Genomic DNA, 25627 nt, shown 5'->3' on the forward strand with positions numbered 1-25627 from the left:
TTCAGCCTTCCTGGCCCGGCTCACTCACTCCCTCTGGGGAAGCCTGCCCTCACCCTGAGGCTAGTTTCCCAGCATCCACTTCTCCACTTTGTTCCCCACCTCCTGCCACGGCCCTGCCAGGTAGAACTGGCGGCCTCCCCAGCATGCCACAGCTTTCTGGTCACTTTTTGTCCTGGGAGATGGCAGCCAACTGAAAGCTTCCTACTCCCTCAAGAACTAGCTCCTTTTCCCTCTGGCAAGCCCTGTCACTTTCTTTTCCCCATTATCCAGGTGGCTGGTAAGGTCTGCTTTTCTCTGGATCCCACCGTTTCCAGACTGAACATTCTCTGCCTTTGGGAAGAATGGTCCTTTCTCTTTCTTCCGTGGCTCTCCTTCCCCAGATGACTGCGGGCCTATGGGCCTCAAGCCTGTCCCCGAGTTGTTCCAACCTCGGGCACCAGATGGCGCCCTCCAAGATGGGAAAGTATCAGAGAGATCCTTCTGGAGCAGGCAGGAGTTCTCAGTCCCCACTTTGCCAACTCCTGCCTGGTTCCTTCTGGTTCCTTCCTTCCTCTTTGGATCTCCAAGAGTCCTTCCCCTATCTGCCCCGAACCCCACAGGGCTCAGCTCCCTCCTCCTGCTGCCAGGCTTGGTTCATGTGGTTGCTTCTGCCCAGAATACTCTCAGCCCCTCTACTACTTGCCCGGGGCCCCACCACTCATTCTTAACAGGGGAATCGGAAAGGTAGGCAATTCCCCCAAACCTCTTTGCTCCATTTTCCCCTCCCCAATAATCCCCCGTGGCTCACACCACCCAGGCTGCAAACTGAAATGTCTGCAGGAACCCCACAAGAGACCAAGTGAGCCAGCTGGGCCTCAGCCCTACTCCCGTCACAGGCCAGCTTGTTTGAACATCCTGGCAGCTGTATCTTCCAATATTCTCAGAACCTGACCATCTCTCACCATCTCTACTCCCGTCACCCTGGCCAGAGCCACCATCTCTCTTGCTGGGATTTTACCAGTAGCCCCTTAGCTGGTCTCCCCAGTCCTCACCACCAACCCCTAGTCTGTTCTCCACGCAACAGCCAGAGGGACCTGTTAAAACCTAAGTCAGGGCCGGGCGCAGTGGCTCAAGCCTGTAATCCCAGCACTTTGGGAGGCCGAGACGGGCGGATCACGAGGTCAGGAGATCGAGACCATCCTGGCTAACACGGTGAAACCCCGTCTCTACTAAAAAAATACAAAAAAACCAGCCGGGCGAGGTGGCGGGCGCCTGTAGTCCCAGCTACTTGGGAGGCTGAGGCAGGAGAATGGCGGGAACCCGGGAGGCGGAGCTTGCAGTGAGCTGAGATCCGGCCACTGCACTCCAGCCCCGGCGACAGAGGCTCCGTCTCAAAAAAAAAAAAAAAAAAAAAACCTAAGTCAGGCCATGGCCATGCTCCAAAAGCCACCCAGGGCTCTCACCTCAAAGCTCAAGCCCTTCCCAGGGCCAAGTCCCCACACAGCCACCGTTACCTCTCCAACCTCATTCCCTGCTTTCTCCAGCTCCTCAGCTTCCTGCAACACATCAGGTGCATTCCTACCCCAGGGCCTCTACACACACAGCTCTCATCATCCAGAGCACCCTTCCCTCACCTACACAGCTCCCTCTCCACAACCTTCAAGCCCTTACCTGTGCCAGCTTTTCCGTGAGGCCTGCCTAGACCACTCTATTCAAAACACATGTGCACACACATGCACCCACCTTCCCAACCCCTTTCTTTTCTCCAGAGCACTGCTGCCTTGAAATACATTTATTTATTTATTTATTTATTTATTTATTTTTTTGAGACGGAGTCTCGCTCTGCCACCCAGGCTGGAGTGCAGTGGCCGGTTCTCAGCTCACTGCAAGCTCCGCCTCCCGGGTTTACGCCATTCTCCTGCCTCAGCCTCCCCAGTAGCTGGGACCACAGGCGCCCGCCTCGTCGCCCGGCTAGTTTTTTTTGTATTTTTAAGTAGAGACAGGGTTTCACCGTATTAGCCAGGATGGTCTCGATCTTCTGACCTCGTGATCCGCCCGTCTCGACCTCCCAAAGTGCTGGGATTACAGGCTTGAGCCACCGCGCCCGGCCTGAAATACATTTTAACATCGGATGCTCCCCTCCTAAAGGTATTGGATCTTTGTTTTGTTCAGTAATTATCAGTCACACTGTACTTACTAAGTCCTGTTCTTCCTGTTGGTGTTATAGTAATTACTGAATGAATGAATGAATGCCTCATCTCAGAAGATGGCTCCTACTCAGCTCTAGTCAACTGTGGCTATGCAGGACTGAAGAGTTCATATTGTCACAGATACCTGTTTTTTCAAAAGAAGCCAAAATTCCTTTTTTTCCCCCCTTTTTGAGATGGAGTCTCACCCTGTTGCCCAGGCTGAAGTGCAGTGACTTGATCTCGGCTCACTGCAACCTCTGCCTCCCAGGTTCAAGCGATTCTCCTGCCTCAGCCTCCCGAGTAGAGTAGATGGGATTACAGGCGCCTGCCACCACGCCTGGCTAATTTTTGCATTTTTACTAGAGATGGGGTTTCACCATGTTGGCGAGGCTGGTCTCGAACTCCTGACCTCAAATGATCTGCCCACCTCAGCCTCCCAAAGTGTTGGGATCACAGGCATGAACCACCGCACCCAGCCAAAATTCCAGATTTTTATACACAGATTACTCCAAATGTTAAACGTTGGCAACTGACTAAATCTGTTTCAAAGACACTGATGGCAAAACCCAAGCTCCGCAGCTCCATCTCCCTGGCCCCAGAGGTCTTGCCCGCTGATCCTTCCTGCCCCCATCAACTTCCCCTCAGCCCCCTGCCTGCGATCACGCCGGCTCTGTCTTGGAGTCTTCATTCCCGCTGGGCGCTCATCCTGAAGCTCCTTGGCCACACCAGGTGAGCAAGCACCAGCCCATCCCTCGGCACCCCACCCAACGGCCCTGTGGTTTGGCCACAGACATGCACAGCCCCCCAGCACACAATTAGGAAACGGCGCCCTCCCTCTGGCTGGGAACACAGACCTTGAGTGGCAACTTCACGACTTTTATTTGTGGTGCCTGTGCTTTATCTCGAAAATACCTTCTCCCCCTGCCCCAGACAGTGGGCGGGGAGGGGGCAGCAAAAAATAGAAGACGTCCCCCCCTATTGCACATGGACCCCTATATACAGGCCCACCTGGCTGAGGCCGGCAGGACTCTTGGCACATTCTTGGATCCCTGCTCAGGAGGGGAGGGGTGACGGGGTGGCATCACACGTGAGATGGGGACCTCCAGGCGGCCACTCTGGTCCTGGCTACTGATCCTTACACTTCTTGGTCCTCAGTTCCTTCCTGGTCCCGTCTCTGGCCCTGGTCCCCTCTGAACGTCCCCCTACTAGGCTCGGCCTCCCACCTCCATCCTGGCCTCGGGTGGCCCCCTTGGCTCCTGGGGACTCTGCTCCCCTCCCAGTTCGGAGGTCCCAGGGGGGCTATGGCTTCTCTGAGACTTCCCCCGGAGCCCTGTCACTCGTGTTCACACGGGGGAAGGGGTGCGTGTGGCAGAAGCAGCTGTATAAATACGGGTGCGGGAAAGTCCCTCCAGTCACTTGGAGAGTTTGCTGATAACGCGGATCAAGGCTGCATTCTCATCCTTGAGGCGCTGGTTGTCAGCGCGGAGGTCAGACAGGGCCTGGGGGACGGCAAAGGGTCAGCTGGGCAGCCCTGGTGGGTTGCGCCCCCGCCCACCCTCGGCCCTCTGCCCACAGCCCCCACAGCGCCCACCTTCAGCTCTTCCTCCAGCTCTGCGGCCTTGCGTTCCAGGGCCCTGCGCTCCTGGAATGAACGCGGAAAGTTCAGAAACCGAGTGAGGCTGAAGACAGGGGAAAGCCAGGGGCCAGCTGGGAAGGGCAATGTGGCTCTCTTGGTCCACACTTAGTCATGTGAGGCTGGGAACGCCTCTGGTCCCCGTCCCCACCGCCCCTACTCACGAATCTCTCCAGCTCCAGAAGGGCTGGTCTCTCAGCGAAGCGCTCTTGCCTCTGGTGAGGACACAGAAAGCACAGAGGTCAGCAGGGGAGGCCAGCACTGCTCTGAGGAGGGGCCCTACGTTGCTGCTGGGGAGCCGCCCGCCCACTAGGCAGCCCACCAGCCCCGCCCCCACGGGCCAGGCCCCGCCACCAGCAGGCCCACAGCCCCACCCCCATTCGCTCAGACTCCGCCTCCGAGAGCTCGGCCAGGCCCAGGTGGAGCGAAGCCCCATCAGCGCCTCCAGGCCAGGCTCTGCCTCCCAGCAGTCTGAGCCCTACCCAGGCGGCCCCGCCAGTTCTGGTGACCCTGGCCTCGGCGCCTTTACCTGCGTGGCCCGCTCCAGCTCCACCTTGAGCTGCGCCAGCCGCAGCGTGGTCTCGGTCAGAGCCTCGCGAAGCCGCTCGTTCTCCCTGCGCAGCTCTGCGTACAGCTGGGGGTCAGGTGGAGGAGGGTCAGGTGGAGGACAGGGGCGTCGCTGGGGGGCGGGGAAGCCAGGAGGTGGGCACCCAGCAGGCAGAGCCCCAAAGGAGGGGTGGGATCACACCTTCCTAAAGCCTCCATCCTGCTCCTCCGATTCTGGCTCAGGTTCTGGGTTGAGGTCCCGCTGTGACCGCTGCCTGCGGGCTGAGGGGCCGCCCTCCAGGGTGCTGGGACGGGGGCGGAACGCGCGTCAGGGGCCGGCCCGGGCCCGCACGCAGGCCCCACCTCTCCCGCCCCGCCCGTACCTGGACTCCGGGCTGCGATCAGCCGGCTCCGCCTCCTCCCCCTGTGGGCAGGTAGAGGGGGGGTTCAATGGGCATGGGAGGGGCTTTAGCGGGTATGGGAGGGGCTTTGCCTGCCCCCGGCCCACCCTCTGCACCAGCTCGGCCCCACCTGAGCCCCCCTCACCTCCGCAGGCCCCCTCCACTCCTTTCCGACCTTGCGGTGCTCCCTGGCCGCCTGCGGTCCTGGACCCTGCCCGTCAGGCGCCTCTGCTGGGGGAGGGGCAGGAATCAGTCCAGGCACCTCCAGAGACCCCTCTGGGGGCCCCGGGGCCCGGGTCAAGCCCGCAGGAGAGCAGGAAGACTCTGGGAGAGACGATGACTCCCTGGGAATGACCTCCCCCGGAGAGCAGACCTCACCTCTCCTGGCAGGGCTGTCGGAGTTCTCCACTCCGGGGACGCGGGGCCTCCGGAAAGGGTCCTGTCGGGAGGGGTTGGTGAGTCAGGGGACCAGGACATCCCGCACCACCCCACGCGCCCTCGATGACCCCTCTCACCAGGCTCTGCGCCGGCTTCTCTGACTCCGGGGCCTTCCCTGCAGACTTCTCTGCCTCCTTCAGGTCTGTCAGAGTCACACCCTGGCAGGGAAAGGGGACAGTCAGGGGATGCTGGGGTCAGGGCCCAGCCCCTCCTCCCTCAGACCCAGGAGTCCAGGCCCCAGCCCACCCCACACCTGTGTGGACCTCCGAGACTGGCGCATGAGACGGGAGCGAGCTTTTCTCTGGGATTCCGACTCCTCATCCCGCACAGGCATCTGGTAGGACCTGAGGGAAGGGTCCCAACCTCAGGGAGGGCCCTGGGGACCCGGTCCCATTCCGTGGCTGACACCCTCCGCGAGAGGCAAGTTCTATGGGAGGGACTCCAACTCCCAGCAGACCCGGGGCCAGCCCTCCCGCAGGAGCCCACCCAGAGCCCCGGGACTCCGGCGTGACACAGTCTCCACTGGCTGGGGCAGCAGCTTCCTGCCCTGGCCTCTCACCTCCGTCGGTCCCGGGAGTCCGCTGGGGGCGCTGTGGAGGCTGCGGGGACGTTTGGCTTCGCTGGGGATTCAGGCTCCGGAATCCTGGAGGGAGGCGAAGAGTTCTCCAAGCAAGGAGGCGGTTTGGTGACCTCAGACCTGCATCAATTCATTCATTCCACAAACATTACCCAGGTGCATTGTGTGCCGGCATGGAGGTGCAGCCGTGAACAAAAGAAACAAAGTATCTGGGCCCCCACAGAGTAGACACAAAACCGACAAGAGCCACGAAAAGACCAGCACTCGACCCAACCGGTCAGAAGGGTACAGGGCGCTGGACAGAAGCAGCAGTGCGAGAACTGGGCGCGGAGCGGGAGGGGCACGTGCAGACGGCGCAGAGGTGGCAGCAGGGTGGTCCGTGTGCGCCTCGGGGTGGGGGGATGATGGGGAGAAGGTGACGTTTCAACACACTTGAGGGAGGAGCCAGCCGCCAGGAGGAGCACAGCACAGGCTCTGGGGGGAGCAGGAGGGTACCCGGGGGTACACGGTCTCACTCAGGATCATACGGACAGGCTTGGAACCCACATCTGCCGCCTACCCCCGAGGGGCCCAGGCCTTGGGGACTCACAGGGCAGAGGGCTCCGGCAGCTTCCGGGAGGGGGTCGGGGTGATTCTGGCAAGACGGAGCTCCTTGGCCTGTGTGGAGAGGAGGAGGAAGGGGCAGGTCCCTCAACTGGGCAGGGGCCTGGGCCTGGACCCGGCCCAACCCTCACTCACCTGAGTGGAGGTCCCTTCCAGCCAGGAGGAGGAAGCCGAGCGCTGCAGCCCAGCCCCAGGGGCTCCCTCTGCCATCCGCCTTTCCGGGGGACCCAGGGCACCAGAACTCCCTGTCTTCAGGAGGCCAAAGCGCCTGGAGAAGGGGGCCTCTTCAGGCGGCTGGGAGAAGAAGGAGGTCTCAGGGAGAAAGGATCCCTCTTCTCAGACCTCAAGGGTTAGCCCCCAAAGGACTGCAACAAACTACAATTCCCATCAGCCCCTGGGGCAAGCACAACCTAAAAAGGAAGCCGGTTGTCCAGGAGGACTCTGGGAACTATAGTCTTCACCCTACCTGTCCCTGCCAGAGGTTCACAGGCTTGATGGAATCCCACCTCCCGGCCCTCCCAGCCTCACAGGACCTCTCAGGGAATCCACTCACCAGGGGGCTCTTAGGACTGGGTTGCGGTGGGGAGGAGATACCATTCAGGGTTCTGGGTTCTGCAGGGCGTGGCTCTGTGATGTGGGAACACCGAGTGGGTCACAGAAGATGACAGCTGCCTCTAGATTCAGAGAACCCGACCCCTCCTCCCTCGGACCCAGGAGTCCAAATTCAGGCTCCTCACCGGTGGGACCTTCTTCCCCCTCATCCTCGTCCTGGATGGGGGGCCCCCCAGCCCCACCAGGCCGGCGCTCCTTGGACAAGTCCTGGAGGGAAATCTTCTCTCGACTGCTCAGACGACACACAGAGCTCCTGTTGGGGAAGGAGAGGGTGCTGGGGTGCAAGCCTGGGGCCTCCAGCCACCCCGCCAGCCCCAGACTCCTCCCTCCCTATACCTTCTGTGTTTGCTGCTAGAGGGCGCTTGGGGCTCCTGGCCGCGGCTCTGGGAAGCTTCTTTTTGGTTGCGAAGCTGCAAGGAGGGAAGGAGGCTGCAGGGGAGGGGTGGAGCACACGTCCCCCACAGCAACACCACCATGAACAGCTGTCAGGAGCTCAGTGCCCAGGCGGGCACCGAGGGCTCGTGGAAGCGCTTGCTGGTTTTCCTACAGATGGCGGCACACCTCAGAGAGAGGAGGTGCCCTGTGTCCAGCAGGCGCTTGCAGCTGCCACGTGCAGGCACTGCCATCTCGTCCTCACGGCCCCCACCCATGAGAAGCCTCCAGTCTCATCCCCAGAGGCGTCCTTCTAGCTCCCAGGGGGGACCTGCTCAGGCCTCACGCCGACCCCTCAGCACACCCAGGGCACTGGTGGGCCCTCAGCTGCCCCGGCTTCTGCCGCCGGCACTCGCCTCCTCCTTCCCCACACAGTTCACCACCGTCTTCACACCTCCTCCACAGTTCACCACCGTCTTCACACCTCCCCCACAGTTCACCACCGTCTTCACACGTTCCCCATGCAGTTCACCACCATCTTCACACCTTCCCCACGCAGTTCACCGTCTTCACACCTTCCCCACGCAGTTCACCACCGTCTTCACACCTCCCCCACAGTTCACCACCGTCTTCACACCTCCCCCACAGTTCACCACCGTCTTCACACCTTCCCCACGCAGTTCACCACCGTCTTCACACCTTCCCCACGCAGTTCACCACCGTCTTCACACCTTCCCCACGCAGTTCACCACCGTCTTCACCGTTCCCCATGCAGTTCACCACCGTCTTCACACCTCCCCACGCAGTTCACCACCGTCTTCACCCGTTCCCCACGCAGTTCACCACCGTCTTCACACCTCCCCCACGCAGTTCACCACCGTCTTCACACCTCCCCCACGCAGTTCACCACCGTCTTCACACCTCCCCCACAGTTCACCACCGTCTTCACACCTTCCCCACGCAGTTCACCACCGTCTTCACCCGTTCCCCACGCAGTTCACCACCGTCTTCACACCTTCCCCACGCAGTTCACCACCGTCTTCACCCGTTCCCCACGCAGTTCACCACCGTCTTCACCCGTTCCCCACGCAGTTCACCACCGTCTTCACCCTTCCCCACGCAGTTCACCACCGTCTTCACACCTTCCCCACGCAGTTCACCACCGTCTTCACACCTTCCCCACGCAGTTCACCACCGTCTTCACACCTTCCCCACGCAGTTCACCACCGTCTTCACACGTTCCCCACGCAGTTAAACACCGTCTTCACACCTTCCCCACGCAGTTCACCACCGTCTTCACACCTTCCCCACGCAGTTCACCACCGTCTTCACACCTTCCCCACGCAGTTCACCACCGTCTTCACACCTTCCCCACGCAGTTCACCACCGTCTTCACACCTTCCCCACGCAGTTCACCACCGTCTCACACCTTCCCCACGCAGTTCACCACCGTCTTCACACCTTCCCCACGCAGTTCACCACCGTCTTCACACGTTCCCCACGCAGTTCACCACCGTCTTCACACGTTCCCCACGCAGTTCACACCGTCTTCACACCTTCCCCACGCAGTTCAACACCGTCTTCACACCTTCCCCACGCAGTTCACCACCGTCTTCACACCTTCCTCACGCAGTTCACCACCGTCTTCACACCTTCCCCACACAGTTCACCGTCTTCACACCTTCCTCACGCAGTTCACCACCGTCTTCACACCTTCCCCACAGTTCACCGTCTTCACACCTTCCCCACACAGTTCACCACCGTCTTCACACCTTCCCCACACAGTTCACCACCGTCTTCACACCTTCCCCACACAGTTCACCACCATCTTCACACCTTCCCCACACAGTTCACTACTATCTTCACACCTTTGGGCCTCTGCATGTGGTGCCCAGGAGTACTGGGAGGGCCCTTCATTCCTGCCCTTCTAGCAAACTCAGTGCTGCAGTACTCACGTCTTCTAGAAACTGTCCCCAGATGCTCCCAGGTTGGGCTCCCCTCGTACCTGGGCCACCTAAGCTGACCCTGCCCCACCCATTAAACCCCCCTTGGCCATATCACCCTCAAGGCAAAAGTCACCCTCCTCCTCACCTGGCACTCATGGACCTCCTGGGTTTGCCCTGCCTTACACTCCCCTCCCTGGGCACCTCAGGGCACCCACACTTGCCCCCAGACTGTGTGAGACCTTCTTCTCCTACATCCATCAGCCTCCACCTTGCTCCTGCCAACCTTTCAAAAGAGAAAGCTGTCTCCACTCCCCTGCCTACGCACCAGAAGCCCTAGGCCTAGCCTCGGGAGCTTCCTGTCACCCCACAGAGCTCACTGAATGCTGGCATGGCTCTAGTGCTGTCCAGTGGCACATACTCCCCTGAGCTCCTGACAGCACAATCCACATGTCACGCATGACCCCTCATACAGGTGCGCACCATACCATTCCCATTTGACAGATGAGGAAACTGAGGCCTGGAGAGGAAAGTGGTTGGCTGGGACTCACGGCAGATCCATGGCAGAGCCAGGATTCCAACTCAGGCATTCTGGCCAGGGCTCACGCCCTTCATTCCTTCATTCTCAGTTTTCCCAGCAAGGCTGCCCCAGGGATGGCTGGGAGACACCCTGCGAGTGACCAGCCCAGCCTACGTCTAGGACAGTCCTGCACATGGCTGCTGCCAAGGGCCACCCTGAGGTGATGAGGTGCCCTGAGCTGGTTTGTTATTTTGTCTGAGTGTCAGACAACCCTGTCCAGATTCTTCTGCTGCCTCCCCACCAGGCAGGTAGGAAGCTCTGCAGCCCCATCTCTATCCTGCCCTGGCTGGGGGTCTCTCCTGAGGCTGGGGCTGGAGCTGGGTCACCAAGAGGGAAAGAGCAGGTCGCTGGGGTGGTGGGTGTCAGAAGTCGGGGGGGGGTACCCCCTCTGCACCCTCCTCTGAGGAGTTGAGGGGACATGGGGAGTCTGGGACAAGCCCCTCAGCCCTGACACTCACGTCCTCCTGTTTCCGGGCCAGTTCCTCCAACAGGCTCAGCACTTCCTCATCAGCCAGGTCACAGGGCCGCTGCCCCTGGGTCGGGGGAGGAGCAGGAGCAGACAATGAAGGAGGTGCTGGGTCCTCCCCGCGCCCTGCCCCCCACCAGCCGGGGCACTGGCCCTCACCGCGTGGGTCAGCGAGTCCATGCCCCCGCCATGCTCAGCCAGCAGGCGGCAGGCATCCTCCACGCCCCAGTGTGCTGCCGCGTGCAGGGGAGTCCAGCCGTCCCCGTCCCGGAGCTCCGGGTCGTAGCCAGCCTGAAGGAGCAACCTGGGGGCCAGGGAGTCTCAGGGTCAGAGGCCAAGGCGAGGCCCTGGGCCGGGGGCTGATTTCGGCCAGCAGTGCAGTAACTGAGGTCCCAGGCCACGAGACTAAAATGCCCCTGGACAGGCTGGTAAAGAGCCACTGCCCAGCATCCCTGGCCACAAGAGGCCCCTCTGCACCAGGCCTTGTCCCTCCCCCTGGACCAGCAGCTACATGTTAAACCCTGGCCCTGCAGGTGGCCTCTGGAACCTGCTCCTGGTGCCGGCAGGGGGTCACCCTGGCTGTGGGATTCCAAGGTGACGGCAGTGGGGTGTAAGGAGGCAGCCCCGGAGGATGCAGGTGCAGGACCCTGTGCCAGCCCCCACGCCTGTCAGAAGGATTGGACCCCAAAGGGCTGTCTCAGAGCAGTAGTGTTCTAGGACCTGGGCTGGCTTAAAGCAGTGACTCCCAACCAGGGCAATGCTGTCCCCCAGGGGAGACCCGGCAGGTCTGCAGACATCTTTGTTGTCATAACCTGGGGCAGGGGTTAGTGGCATCGGCTGGGTGGAGGCCAGGGAGGTGGCTCCACATCCAGCAGCGCTCAGCAGCAGCCCCACAAGGAGAATGATCTGCCCCAAAATGTGGCTAGCGGCCAGGCTGAGAAATCCTCACTCAAGACAATTTTCTGCCAGAAAACAATAACCACCTGAAACCATTCAATTTGAGGGCAAAGGCAGGGTTCCAAGCCCATGGGCACTCTCCAAGCTCAGCTTAGGGCAGGACGTGTCTATTTTTGGAGAACTGGAATGAGTTTCTGTGTCAATGAGAAAGAGCTTCGCAAAGTGGGAACAGATGGACAGCCTGGGATATTCTACAAAGACGCCTTATAAGCACAAGTCCCTCTCTCTGGCCCCATCCACCTCGCCCCTCACCTTTCCCACGCTTTGCCCAGAGCTCACCCAGCTGTGCTGGGCCCCCCGCTATTTCCCCAAGCGCCCGCTCGCCACAGGCCTTTGCACTTGCTGCTCTCCGTCGGAGAGTGTTCTGTGCCCTGCAGCATCTCACGCTGAGCCCCTTTTTGGCAGTCACCACCCCTTCACCCCCATGTCTCCTGACCCCAAAGCCCCTCCTCATCACACTTGTCTTCTCCCATCACCCTGTTTATATCTTAAGCCAGCAGTTCTCAACTGGGACAATGCGCCCCCCAGGGGACATTTGGCCACGTCCAGAGACATTTTTAGTTCTCACAACCAGGGATGCTCCCGACGTCCCATAGGTAGAGGCCAGAGAGGCTGCCCCACATCCTGTGATGCACAGGACAGCTCCGCAGCAAAGAGCGATCAGTCCAAAATGTCTGTCTCCCCACGAGGTATGAGCCACACATAGGCCCAGATCTCTCTCGTCTACCCAGTTCCTTGGCAACTAACAGACTGCCTGGCACACAGCAGGGGTTCAGAAAATAAGCACCGAATCAGTATCATCAAATAAACATATACCTGCACTCTGCAACAAATGTTTTTGTTTTGTTTTGAGACAGCGTCTCACACTGTCGCCCAGGCTGGAGTGCAGTGGCACGATCTCCACTCACTGCAATCTCTGCCTCCTGGGTTCATGCCATTCTCCTGCCTCAGCCTTCCAAGTAGCTGGGACTACAGGCGCCCACCACCATGCCCAGCTAATTTTTTGTATTTTTAATAGAGACCGGGTTTCACTGTGTTAGCCAGGCTGATCTTGAACTCCTGACCTCATGATCTGCCTCCATCAACCTCCTAAAGTGCTGGGATTACAGGCGTGAGCCACCATGCCCAACCTGCAACAGATCTTTGATGAGAATGCTGGTTACATTCTTTTAAAAATGCAGTCAGGCTGGGCGCAGTGGCTCATGCCTGTAATTCCAGTACTTTGGGAGGCTGAGGTAGGAGGATCACTTGAGGTCAGGAGTTCGAGACCATCTTGGCCAACTTGGCAAAACCTGTCTCTACTACAAACAAAAAATTAGCCTGGCAGGGTGGCACACACCTGTAATCACAGCTATTCAGGAGGTTGAGGCAGAAGAAGTGCTTGAACCCAGGGGGCAGAGGTTGCAGTGAGCTGAGATCGAGCCATTGCACTCCAGCATGCATAACAGAGTGAAACTCCGTCTCAAAAATAAAAATAAAAATAAATGGCCGTGCTCGGTGGCTCACGCCTGTAATCCCAGCACTTTGGGAGGCTGAGGTGGGCGGATCACAAGATCAGGAGATCGAGAGCATCCTGGCTAACACGGTGAAACCCTGTCTCTACTAAAAATACAAAAAAATTAGCCGGGCGTGGTGGCGGGCGCCTGTAGTCCCAGCTACTCGGGAGGCTGAGGCAGGAGAATGGTGTGAACCTGGGAGGCGGAGCTTGCAGTGAGTGAAGATCGTGCCACTGCACTCCAGCCTGGGTGACAGAGCGAGACTCCATCTCAAAATAAATAAATAAATAAATAAATAAATGTAGTCAATAGATCTGAGTGTAAACATGTACCCTTACAAAGGAGCAGTAATGAAATTATAGTCAGTGAATATTTCTAAGTCCAAAGTGCTTCAGTTCTATGGCAGAGAATGAATGAGGTTGCCCACGAATATGGACTCTACCTCTCACTTTACTAACAGTACCCACACAGGCCCCCCGGCCGGACACAGGTCACCTGGCCGGACACAGGCCACCCAGCTGAAGACAAATCTCCAACGGTCCCTCGCAGCGAGGAGTGGTCATGTGACTAGGGTCTGGCAAATGGGGTGTTGGCATTAAGTGGTGCATGGCACTTGCAGACTGCTCTCTGGAAAGGAATGGGTGTTTGCTCCTTTGCCCCCTCTCTTCCTGCTGGCTGGGATGCAGATGCAGTGGAGGAGATGCAGCCGCCTCCAGGATTCAGGGGTGGAAGCCATGGGAGGAAAACGACATGGCCTGTAGGCCGGGGCACATCACCAGGCCCAACCATTCAGTTTCCAGTCCCCCTTGTCGAAAGGATCAGCTCAGGGATGGACCCAGTCAGCAACAGAGCTGGGACTTGGGCCAGATACGGAGGTCCAGGAGCTCTACTTCAGCAGCAGGTGCTAAGCAGAAGGGACAGTGGTCTGGAGCTGTTCGAGTCATCTTATGTACCTCACTGAGAAAACCTGACTAAAAACTGTCAACGTAGAGGTGAGCAGAGAGAGGGAGGAATTCATGTTAACTTCATTTTTATACTAAATAATAAAGTATAAGTCATGAAAGAGAGAAGAGGGAACTGAAAAAAGAATGAGGAGCCTGAGGATGAGAACTGGAACCAACAACTTTAATAGAAATGGGAAAGGCATCCAAATAGGAACAAAATAAGACCCAAGACTGAGGTGAGGATGACAGAAAGGGAATATGCACCATAACAATTGAAACTCTACATGCACCTTGGTTGGGCGCAGTGGCTCATGCCTGTAACCCCAGCACTTTGGGAGGCTGAGGCAGGCAGATCACCTGAGGTCAGGAGTTCAAGACCAACCTAGCCAACATGGAAAAACCCCATCTCTACTGAAAATACGAAAGTGAGCCAAGTGTGGTGGCTTACTCTCACAGTCACAGCTACTGGGGAGGCTGAGGCAAGAGAATTGCTTGAACCCAAGAGGCAGAGGTTGCAGTGAGCTATGATTACACCACTGCACTCCAACCTAGGTGACAGAGAGCCAGACTCCATCTCAAAAACAAAAATAGGCCGGGCGCGGTGGCTCAAGCCTGTAATCCCAGCACTTTGGGAGGCCGAGGTGGGCGGATCACGAGGTCAGGAGATCGAGACCATCCTGGCTAACACGGTGAAACCCGTCTCTACTAAAAAAATACAAGAAACTAGCCGGGCGAGGTGGCGGGCGCCTGTAGTCCCAGCTACTCGGGAGGCTGAGGCTGGAGAATGGCGTAAACCTGGGAGGTGGAGCTTGCAGTGAGCTGAGATCCGGCCACTGCACTCCAGCCTGGGTGACAGAGCGAGACTCCGTCTCAAAAAAAAAAAACAAAAATAAACTATATATGTACCAAATAATCTAGTCTTAAAATATATACAAATTGTAACTGACAGAACTATAAGAAGAAACAAAGTCCATAATCATAGCAAGAATGTAAATGCACCTCTCATAGTAACGACAGAATCAGCAGCAGGGGAAATATCACTACAGATACAAATAAACAGCAGGATTACAAGGTTGGCCTAGGAACCTACAGAGAACACTGTACTGGACGACTCCATTCTTTTCCAACTTACATATACTGGGGTATATAAGGCAAAACAATACATTTCAAAAGCCAGAATCATATAGAACCCATTCTCTGACCACAACGCAATTAAGCCAGGAAAATAGTAACAAAATGATGAATAGAGAAGTCCTATGTATTTTGAAATTAGGCCAAGCACAGTGGCTCACACCTGTAAATCCAGCACTTTGGGAGGCTGAGGTAGGTAGATCACTTGAGCCCAGGAGTTTGAGACAAGCCTGGACAACATGGTGAAACCCTGTCTCTACAAAAACTAGCGGGGCATGGTGGTGCGCGCCTGTAGTCCCCACTATTCAGGAGGCTGAGGTAGGAGGATCACCTGAGTCTGGGGAGTTTGAGGCTGCAGTGAGCCAGGACTGCGCCACTGCACTCCAGCCTGGGCGATATAGGAAGACCCTGTCTCAAAATAAATAAATAATAAAAGATTAAAACTTGGGAAATATTTTACACGGAATGACAATTAAAAAAAGACCGCACATCAAAACTTTTGGGTACAGCTAAGGCTGTTATTTAGAGGGAAATGCACAGTCTTCGGTACATACATTTAAAAAGAAAGGGAAAGGACAGGATTCACAGGAAGGTACAAGACAGCAAGACGGAACACACCGGCCCAACTCACCTCATCACCTCAATGTAGCCCTTGGCAGCAGCCACGTGCAGGGCAGAGGCACCTGTGCGGGGGTGCCGGGCCTCTGGCATGGCGCCCCCATTCAGCCAGCACCTTGTGTCATGAAGCAGCAATTCCTCCTCCGCCCGCTTGGCTGCCTCCACGTCCACACCTAGGAGGATAAGAGGCACGAGGTAGGACTCACATCCCATGACCTGGAATACCGAGGGTTATGCACTGGGCTGGCCAGGGTTCGGCCCTGTGACGTGCCCAGAGCTCTCCCCGCTGCTCCCCTCTGAGATGTGGGAGGCCTAGACTAGCCCAGTTGCTTCCCGACTGTGCTCCATGCAGCCGTGTGTCCCACTCAGGGTTTCTGAGTCAGCGCTAAGCACTGGGAAACTCGAGATCACAGGCCTTTCCCCATTTCAACCAGAAATTCACCTTACTTTTATTATTTTTAATATAAAACCATGGCCGGGTGCAGTGACTCACACCTGTCATCCCAGCAACTTTAACAGGCCGAGGCAGGTGGATCATGAGCTCAGGACTTCAAGACCAGCCTGGCCAACATAGTGAAACCCCATCTCTACTAAAATTACAAAAAATATATATATATATAGCCGGGTGTGGTGTAGGGCGCCTGTAGTCGCAGCTACTTGGGAGGCTGAGGCAGGAGAATCGCCTGAACCCAGGAGTTGGAGGTTGCAGTGAGCCAAGATCACACCACTGCACTCCAGCCTGGACAACACAGCAAGACTCTAAAAAAAATATATATATATACACACACACACACACACACACACACACAATCTCCTATATATATACACACTATACATATATTTCCTATATACATAACATATATATATATAAAAACCTGAAGTTTACTGAGCAAATCCAGTGCTCAATTACATCTAACTTTTCCTGTCATCCCCATATAATTTTTTTTTTTTTTTTTTTTTGGAGCCAGAGTCTTACTCTGTCACTCAGGCTGGAGTGCAGTGGAACAATCTCACTGCAACTTCCGCCTCTGAGATTCAAGAGATCCTCCTGCCTCAGCCTCCCAAGTAACTGGGATTACAGGCATAAATCACCATGCTGAGCTAATTTTGCTATTTTTAGAAGAGACAAGGTTTCAACACATTGGGCAGGCTGGTCTTGAACTCCTGACCTCAGGTGATCTGCCCGCCTTGGTCTCCCAAAGTGTTGGGATTACAGGCACCAGCTGTTGTGCCGCCCCCCCAATATAATCTTAATCCAGCATCTTCATCCATTTTATCACCATTACCACTTTTCTCATGAGGAGAATAAACCAAGCAAAAAGCCACTAAATGAAGAACTTGTGCCATTAGTGCAACAGCTCCTTTCCTACCCAGGTGTTCCACCCGTTTGCAAACATGCAACCACCTACAGCAATCTGGGAAAAGCATGCTTCCCAACTAGTCAAGTTCATGCAATCCAATTGTTGTACTGTATTATAGACATAAAAGGCAAGTAATGACCTAAAATTAAATATAAGTTGATTTTGGATCTAAACAGGTACCCTTGTTGAGGCTGAAATCCTATTTACTGACAGCCTCTGAGGATACTTATTCTTGTGCATGCTATAAACTCTCTCTTTTTTTTGGAGACAGGGTCTCACTGCAACCTCTGCCTACCGAGTTTAAGTGATTCTCCTGCCTCAGCTTCCCAAGTAGCTGGGATTATAGGCGCCTGCCACCATGTCCAGCTAATTTTTGTATTTCTAGCAGAAACAGGGTTTCATCATGTTGGTCAGGCTGGTCTCAAACTGCTGACCTCAGGTGATCCACCTGCCTCAGTCTCCCAAAGTGCTAGGATTACAGACGTGAGCCCCTGCACCCAGTCTTTTTTTTTTTTTTTCCAAAGAATAAATAAAGATGGAGTCTCAATATGTTGCCCAGGCTGGTTTCAATCTCCTGGGCTCAACCAATTCTCTGACCTCGGCCTCCCGAAGTGCTGGGATCATAGCGTGAGTCACTGTGTCTGGCCAAACATTTTTTTTTTAAACAGTCAGGGCTTCACTCTGTCACCCAGGGTGGAGTGCAGTGGCGTAATCACAGCTCACTGCAGCCTCGATCTGTTGGGTTCAAGACATCCTCCCACTTTAGCCTCCCAAGTAGCTAGAACTACAGGCACATGCCACTACGCCCGGCCAGTTATTTTTATTTATTTATTTATTTTTTAGACGGAGTCTCGCTCTGTTGCCCAGGCTGGAGTGCAGTGGCTGGATCTCAGCTCACTGCAAGCTCCGCCTCCTGGGTTTACGCCATTCTCCTGCCTCAGCCTCCTGAGTAGCTGGGACTACAGGTGCCGCCACCTCACCCGGCTAGTTTTTTTGTTTTTGTATTTTTAGTAGAGACGGGGTTTCACCGTGTTAGCCAGGATGGTCTCGATCTCCTGACCTCGTGATCCGCCTGTCTCGGCCTCCCAAAGTCCTGGGATTACAGGCGTGAGCCACCACGCCCGGCCGTTACTTTTATTTTTTATAGAGATGAGGAAGGTAGGGGTCTCCTGATTTTGACCAGGCTGGTCGCAAACTCCTGCCCTTAAGCAGTTCTTTTTTGTTTTGTTGTTTTTGAGGTGGAATCTCTCTCTGTCCCCCGGTCCCCCCGGCTGGAGTGCAGTGGCACCATCTTGACTCACTGCAACTTCTGCCTCCTGGGTTCAAGCGATTCTTCTGCCTCAGTGTCTTGAGTAGCTGGGATTACAGGCACCGCCACCACGCCCAGCTAATTTATTTTTGTATTTTTAGTAGAGATGGGGTTTCACCACGTTGGTCAGGCTGGTCTTGAAGAACTCCGGATCTCGTGATCCGCCCACCTCGGCCTCCCAAAGTGCTGGGATTACAGGCGTGAGCCACTGCATCTGATCCTCGCTTTTTTTTTGGAAACAGGATCTCACACTGTCAACCAGGCTGGAGTGCAGTGGTGCAATTATGGCTCACTGAAGCCTCAACTTCCCAGGCTCAAGGGATCCTCCTGCCTCGGCCTCCCAAGGTGATGGGATTATAGGCGTGAGCCACCGAGCCTGGCTGTGTCATTTCTGTAAAGGAGTTGCCAATGGTTCAATCCTATTATAGCCGAATGGGTCTCAATTCAGGGAGGGGGAGGGAGGGGGACTGGCTTTTTACTCAATCACGGTCAGCACCCTCTGCATGTCTGCTGCACATCCTCTGCGATTTGCTTTTTGTGCTCAACATGTTGCTGAGATCTGTCTGTGGCTGTAGACAGAGCCCTTGACCAGGGTCAGCAAGCTATAGCTTGTGGGTGCTGACCACCTGTTGTGTTTTATCTTTTCCTGTGGTGGCGGTGGTAAAATAGGCAACATAAAATTTATCAACTTCCCTGTTTTAAAGTGTACAATTCAGTGACATTTAGGATACCTCCAATATTGTGCAACCATCACCACTATCTACTTCCTGAGCTTTTTCATGATCCCCGACGAATACTGTATCCAAGAAGTCACTCCCAGCCAGGCACCACGGCTCATGCCTGTAATCCCAGCACTTTGGGAGGCCAAGATGGGAGATCACTTGAGCCCACTAGTCTGAGAACAGCCTGGGCAACACAGGGAGACCCTGTCTCTAGAAAAATAAAATTAGCTGGGTGTGGTGGTGCACACCTATGGTCTCAGCTACTTGGGAGGCTGAGGTGGGAGGATCACTTGGGCCCAGGAGGTCAAGGCTGCAGTAAGCCATTATCACTCCACTGCAATCCAGCCTGGGAGGAAGAATGAGATCCTGTCTTTAAAAAGTCACTTCTCAGACCTCCCTCCCCCCAGCCCCTTGCACCCAGCAATCTGTCTGTCTCCATGGATTTGCCTATTCTGAAAGGCAATTTTTGTCAATAAAAGTGGAACAGGACACAATCACTCCCATTCACTCATACACCATCCCTGGCAGTGTCCCCTCCACAGCACTGGTGGAACAGTGGTGCCAGGGACGGTGTGTCCTGCAACACCTCAAACATTCACTGTCTACCCTTTATAGAGAAAGTTTGCTGACCCCTGCTTAGATCACTCATTTAGTTTAGTGATTGATCCATTCTCTCTTTAGTGTGGGCTCCAACCTCTTACTACTGCACACAATACTATGATGAACTTTTGTCCATGGGCGGGGAGGCCTCTCTCAGGTTGCCCAGGAGTGGAACTGCTAGAACAAGGCAAAGATGGGGTCTTCGGCTATAATCGATGCCGATCAACCAGTTCCCAAAGTAGCTGTAATCATCGCCTTTCCCACCAGGCAGAAATCAGCTCCCATGTCCGCCCTTGTCAGCACTTGGAGCTAACCAATGGTCAGTTCCACCTGCCTCCAAGTGTAACGCCCCCTCTTCCAGCTGACTCGGATGTTGGGATTCCAAGTGAGTTGGCTTCAAAGGCTTCAAAAACATCATGTCTCATTCCTGCCAGTTCCATGCCCCTGTGCAAAGTGGCCAGGGACAGTCCCTTTTACGTAGGACATGGTGCTCTGTGTGTCCCTGCAGCACAGCTGCCGCTTGGGCCTACAAAAATCCATTCTCCCTTCCCCTGTGACCTCATCTTGACTTTCCTCACCCACACTTTGCCCCACGTGGTTTCAATGTGACTGGGCCCATAGCCTGGCTCCCGGGTGGGCACATCACCAGGACTTCCTGTCACCTTTGCCACCTTTGGTGGGCTCAGGAGCTGCCATCTGACCGAGGTGGCCCCGTGAGCATCACACACTGGGAAAGAGATGCTGTGTTTTGGCTGCAATATGGGCCTGCAGTTAGGACCCACACTGAGTGCCTTATGGAGAGAACCTGCCTAAGAGTGAAGCCAGCACGGAGTGCAGCAGAGTGACGGAGAGATGTTCTGGACTTCACTTGTGCCCCGGATCAAACTATGCCTGAAGTCCATAGAACTCATGGACTTCAGCTACATAAGGCCATAGATTGCCTTTCAAAAAAAAAAAAAATATATATATATATGACCAGGCATGGTGGCTCATGCCTGTAATCCCAGCACTTTGGGAGGCCGAGGCGGGAGGATCACCTGAGGCCGGGAGTTCAAAACCAAACTGGCCAACATGGTGAAACCCCATCTCTACTAAAAATACAAAAATTAGCTGGTCGTGGTGGCGGGTGCCTGTAATCCCAGTTTCTTGGAAGGCTGAGGCAGGAGATTCACTGGAACCTGGAAGGCAGAGGTTGCAGTGAGCCAAGACCATGACACTGCACTCCAGCCTGGGCAACAAGAGTGAAACTCCATCTCGGGGGGAAAAAATGTGGTAAAATACACATGATACGAAAAATTTACCATCTTCTTTTTTTTTTTTTGAGACGTGGAGTCTTGCTCTGTTGCCCAGGCTGGAGTGCAGAGGTGGGATCTCAGCTCACTGCAACCTCCACCTCCCGGGTTCAAGTGATTTTCCTGCCTCAGCCTCCCAAGTAGCTGGGACTACAGGTGCACACCACTATGCCCGGCTAACTTTTGTATTTTTAGTAGAGACGGGGTTTCACCATGTTGGCCAGGCTGGTCTCAAACTCCTGAGCTCAGGTGATCCGCCCGCCTCGGCCTCCCAAAGTGCTGGGATTACAGGTGTGAGCCACCGCGCCTGGCCTAAAATTTACCATCTTAACCCCAGTTCAGGGGCATGAAGTAGTCACAATTGGTTGTTGTGCAACCAATCTCCAGAATTTTTTCATCTTGCAAAATTAAAATCGTGTACCCTAGGTCAGGGACAATGGCTAACACCTGTAATCCCAGCACTTTGGGAGGCCAAGGTGGGTGGATCACTTGAGCTCAAGAGTTCCAGACCAGCCTGGGCAATGTGGTGAAACCCCATCTCTACAAAAAATACAAAAATTAAAAAAAAAAAAAAAAGTGTACCCACTAAACTCCTCCCTATTCTCCCCACTCCGCCCAGTTCCGGGCTACAGCCATTCTACTGCCTGTCTCTATTATTCTGACTATTCTGAATACCTCACAGATGTGGAATCATACAGTAATTATCCTTCTGTGACTGGCTTATTTTCACTGTTCACTTAGCATAACGTCCTCAAGATTCATCTATGTTGTGTTTTTTTGTTTTTTTTTTTTGAGACAGTTTCCTCTTGTTGCCTAGGCTAGAGCACAGTGGCGCAATCTTGGCTCACCGCAATCTCCACCTCCCGGGTTCAAGCGATTCTCCTGCCTCAGCCTCCTGAGTAGCTGAGATTACAGGGATGTGCCACTATGCCCAGCTAATTTTCTATTTTTAGTAGAGACAGGGTTTCTCCATGTTGGTCAGGGTGGTCTCCAACTCCCGACCTCAGGTGATCCGCCCGCCTCAGCCTCCCAAAGTGTTGGGATTGAGACTGAATCATATCCCACTGCATGGATGCACCGCATGTTGATTTTCCATTCATTCAATGATGGGCGCTAGGTTGCTCCTACCTCGGGGCTATTGTGAACGATGCTATGAACATGGGTACATAACCTGCCTTTTTTGTTTTATTTTAGTTGAGACAGGGTCTCGCCTGTCCCCCAGGCTGGAGTGGCAGTGGTTCACTGCATCTTCCACCTCCCAGGTTCAAGCAGTCTTCTCATCTCAGCCTACTGAGTAGCTGGGAGCACAAGCGCATTCCCACGCCTGGCTAATGTGTTTTGTTTTACAGAGATGAGTTCTCACTAGGTTTCCCAGGCTGGTCTCAAACTCCTGGGCTCAAGAGATCCTCCTGTCTTGGCCTCCCAAAATGCTGGGATTACAGGTCTGAACCACTGCTCCAGGCCTTGAATGGCCTTTTCTGGCCTGAGCCAGGCGGAATGGGTTTTGGTTCTCGCTAAGACTCATGCCCGATTCAGCCTGAGTCGATTGGGCCAGAGGCCTTCGTGGTGTTGAAGGGAACAGTAGTTCCAGGCCACGGGCTGACTGGCTGAGCAGATCACGTGCTCTCACTGAAGCCCAGACCCAGAGAGAGGAAAACAGCAAGTAAGCCAGGGAAAAGTGAAGGGGATGGCCGCACCTGTGGCTGGTCTGTCTGCTCTCCCAGCCCTGCCTGTGAGTGGCTGCCAGAGCCACACTATGGCCAGCACCAGTCTGGATGCCAGCACCTCGGGGAATTCTGCATCATGTCGGCATGTCCTGCAGGGGGCGCAAAAGCCTCCGCCCTCCTTAGAGCTGGGGTGCAGCCTGTGACCCAGGTCCTGCGCACTGAAGCCCCTCTGAGGCTCCTGTGTGGGGCTGGGTGTCACGAGGTGTCACAGGCAGAGGCTTTGTGATGTGGGGCAGCAGAGCCCCACCCTGAGCAGCGCAGCTGAGGGTCTTTCCCGTGGCACCAGTAGCCCCGCTCCCGGCTGATCCTACAAGCCAAAATCCCCCACCAATGTATCCCTTCCAGGCTTCTCCTCACCCCATGGGAAGGAAAAAGCATGGCCCCCTCTGAGAAGCTGATGCAAGTTATGAGCAATTTCTGCAGGAAAATACAATGTCAGAAAGTTCACGGACCCCCTGGAGGCCTTTCCCAGCCTCCCTGAGGTCCGAGGGAGGAGGAGGACTGATCCAGACAGAGGGAGCCTAAATCACCCAGATCTGGATCCCTAGCTGGGCCCTGAACCAGAGCGGGTGAGGCGACAAAGAACCTCAAGGAGAAACACAGGCAACAGTGTGGCATCAAGGTTAGCGCAGTGGGTAACAGTGTAGCATCCAGTTAACACAGTGTGTAACACCGTGGCATCAAGGTTAGTGCAGTGGGTAATAGTGTAGCATCGAGTTAACACAGTGTGTAACGGTGTGGCATCAAGGTTAGTGCAGTCGGTAACAGTGTAGCATCGAGTTAACACAGTGTGTAACAGTGTAGCATCAAGGTTAGTGCAGTGGGTAATAGTGTAGCATCGAGTTAACACAGTGTGTAACAGTGTGGCATCAAGGTTAGTGCAGTGGGTAACAGTGTAGCATCGAGTTAACACAGTGTGTAACAGTGTAGCATCAAGGTTAGTGCAGTGGGCAACAGTGTAGCATTGAAGTTAACAGTGTGTAACAGTGTGACCTCAAGGTTAGTGCAGTGGGTAACAGTGTAGCATCGAAGTTAACAGTGTGCAACAGTGTGGCATCAAGGTTAGTGCAGTGGGTAACAGTGTAGCATCGAGTTAACACAGTGTGTAACAGTGTAGCATCAAGGTTAGTGCAGTGTGTAACAGTGTAGCATCAAGGTTAGTGCAGTGGGTAACAGTGTAGCATCGAGTTAACAGTGTGTAACAGTGTGGCATCAAGGTTAGTGCAGTGGGTAACAGTGTAGCATCGAGTTAACAGTGTGTAACAGTGTAGCATCGAGTTAACAGTGTGTAACAGTGTGGCATCAAAGTTAGTGCAGTGGGTAACAGTGTAGCATCGAGTTAACACAGTGTGTAACAGTGTGGCATCAAGGTTAGTGCAGTGGGTAATAGTGTAGCATCGAGTTAACACAGTGTGTAACAGTGTAGCATCAAGGTTAGTGCAGTGGGTAACAGTGTAGCACCAAGGTTAGTGCAGTGGGTAACAGTGTAGCATCGAGTTAACACAGTGTGTAACAGTGTGGCATCAAGGTTAGTGCAGTGGGTAACAGTGTAGCATCGAGTTAACACAGTGTGTAACAGTGTGGCATCAAGGTTAGTGCAGTGGGTAACAGTGTAGCATCAAGTTAACACAGTGTGTAACAGTGTGGCATCAAGGTTAGTGCAGTGGGTAACAGTGTAGCATCGAGTTAACACAGTGTGTAACAGTGTGGCATCAAGGTTAGTGCAGTGGGTAACAGTGTAGCATCGAGTTAACAGTGTGTAACAGTGTGGCATCAAGGTTAGTGCAGTGGGTAACAGTGTAGCATCAAAGTTAACAGTGTGTAACTGTGGCATCAAGGTTAGTGCAGGTAACAGTGTAGCATCGAAGTTAACAGTGTGTAACAGTGTGGCATCAAGGTTAGTGCAGTGGGTAACAGTGTAGCATCGAGTTAACAGTGTGTAACAGTGTGTCCTCAAGGTTAGTGCAGTGGGTAACAGTGTAGCATCAAACTTAACACAGTGTGTAACAGTGTAGCATCAAGGTTAGTGCAGTGGGTAATAGTGTAGCCTCGAAGTTAACACAGCATGTAACAGTGTAGCACCAAGGTTAGTGCAGTGGGTAACAGTGTAGCATCGAAGTTAACACAGCATGTAACAGTCGAAGTTAACACAGCATGTAACAGTGTAGCATCAAGGTCAGCGCAGGGGGTAAAGTGTTGCATCCCTACTGTGGTTCTGCAGGAGGTTTTCCTTGTGGCAGGAGATACCTGCTGTGCATCAGGGGAAGATTTACAATGTCTGCAACACAGTCTCAAAATGGCCAGGCTCACACCTGTAATCCCAGCACTTTGGGAGTCCGAGGCCGGCAGATCGCCTGAGGTCAGGAGTTCCAGACCAGTCTGGTCAACATGGTGAAACCTCATCTCTACTAAAAATGCAAAATTAGCTGGACATGGTGGCACATGCCTGTAATCTCAGCCACCCAGAAGCTGAGGCAGGAGAATCGCTTGAACCTGAGGGACAGAGGTTGCAGTGAGCCGAAATCACGCCATCATGCCATTGCACTCCAGCCTGGGCAAAAAGTGAAACTCCATTTCAAAACAAAAAAAAAAAAACGCTCAGGAATGGAAAGGCAGGGATGGGAAGAAAGGAAGGGAGATTTGGAGGGAAAAAAGAGGAGGAGGAAGCACAGGAAAAAACGTGTTTATGTCTTTACCTGGGAAGAGATCGCAAGGGAGGGACAGAGAGAGGGAACACAAATGTATCAAAAAGTTAAAAACTCATGATTCTATACTGTATGATTCCCTCTATGTGACGCGTACAGAACAGCAAATCTACAGAGACAGAAGGCAGACAGGGCTGCATGAGAGCGGGGTGCATGGTTGGGGGTGATGGCTAAGAGGTTGCAGGGTTTCGGTGGGCGATGATGAAAATGTTCTATAATCAATGTGGTCACGAATGCCCAACCCTGTTAATATACTAAAAAGCACTGAAGTGTGCACTTCGGGTGAATTGTAGGGTATGTGAATTACATCTCAAAAAGCTGTCTAAAAAAAAACACACACAAATACTGGTGACACTTAGTGAAAGTCATATGGGTAGTCACATGCTATTGTTCCAACTTTTCTGTAAATTTCAAGCTTTCCCAAAG

At 54.4% G+C, this 25627-nt stretch overlaps 1 protein-coding gene across 2 annotated transcripts in view; it reads right to left on the reverse strand.

Moving 5' to 3' along the window:
* Positions 1-3023: 3023 nt before the first annotated feature.
* PPP1R12C (protein phosphatase 1 regulatory subunit 12C) overlaps positions 3024-25627 on the reverse strand; it is a 29715-nt gene continuing 7111 nt past the window's right edge. The window contains exons 4-22 of one of the 2 annotated variants that reach the window (XM_033224427.1): positions 15499-15658; positions 10499-10643; positions 10332-10406; positions 7315-7388; positions 7104-7231; positions 6920-6993; positions 6502-6660; positions 6353-6420; positions 5746-5883; positions 5440-5530; positions 5264-5344; positions 5127-5187; positions 4894-4976; positions 4731-4771; positions 4550-4652; positions 4331-4435; positions 3966-4016; positions 3760-3810; positions 3024-3667 (exon numbers count right to left, since the gene is read on the reverse strand). In XM_033224427.1, coding sequence (XP_033080318.1) covers positions 3581-3667; positions 3760-3810; positions 3966-4016; positions 4331-4435; positions 4550-4652; positions 4731-4771; positions 4894-4976; positions 5127-5187; positions 5264-5344; positions 5440-5530; positions 5746-5883; positions 6353-6420; positions 6502-6660; positions 6920-6993; positions 7104-7231; positions 7315-7388; positions 10332-10406; positions 10499-10643; positions 15499-15658 — 1775 coding nt within the window. In that variant the 3' untranslated portion in view covers positions 3024-3580. Of the gene's footprint in view, positions 3668-3759; positions 3811-3965; positions 4017-4330; positions 4436-4549; positions 4653-4730; positions 4772-4893; positions 4980-5126; positions 5188-5263; positions 5345-5439; positions 5531-5745; positions 5884-6352; positions 6421-6501; positions 6661-6919; positions 6994-7103; positions 7232-7314; positions 7389-10331; positions 10407-10498; positions 10644-15498; positions 15659-25627 lie in introns of both variants that reach the window. The other variant, XM_033224426.1, reaches the window with a different exon arrangement.

This window comes from Trachypithecus francoisi, unplaced genomic scaffold (genome assembly GCF_009764315.1).
Source record: "Trachypithecus francoisi isolate TF-2019V2 unplaced genomic scaffold, Tfra_2.0 Lachesis_group12, whole genome shotgun sequence".
NCBI classification, from domain to species: domain Eukaryota; kingdom Metazoa; phylum Chordata; class Mammalia; order Primates; family Cercopithecidae; genus Trachypithecus; species Trachypithecus francoisi.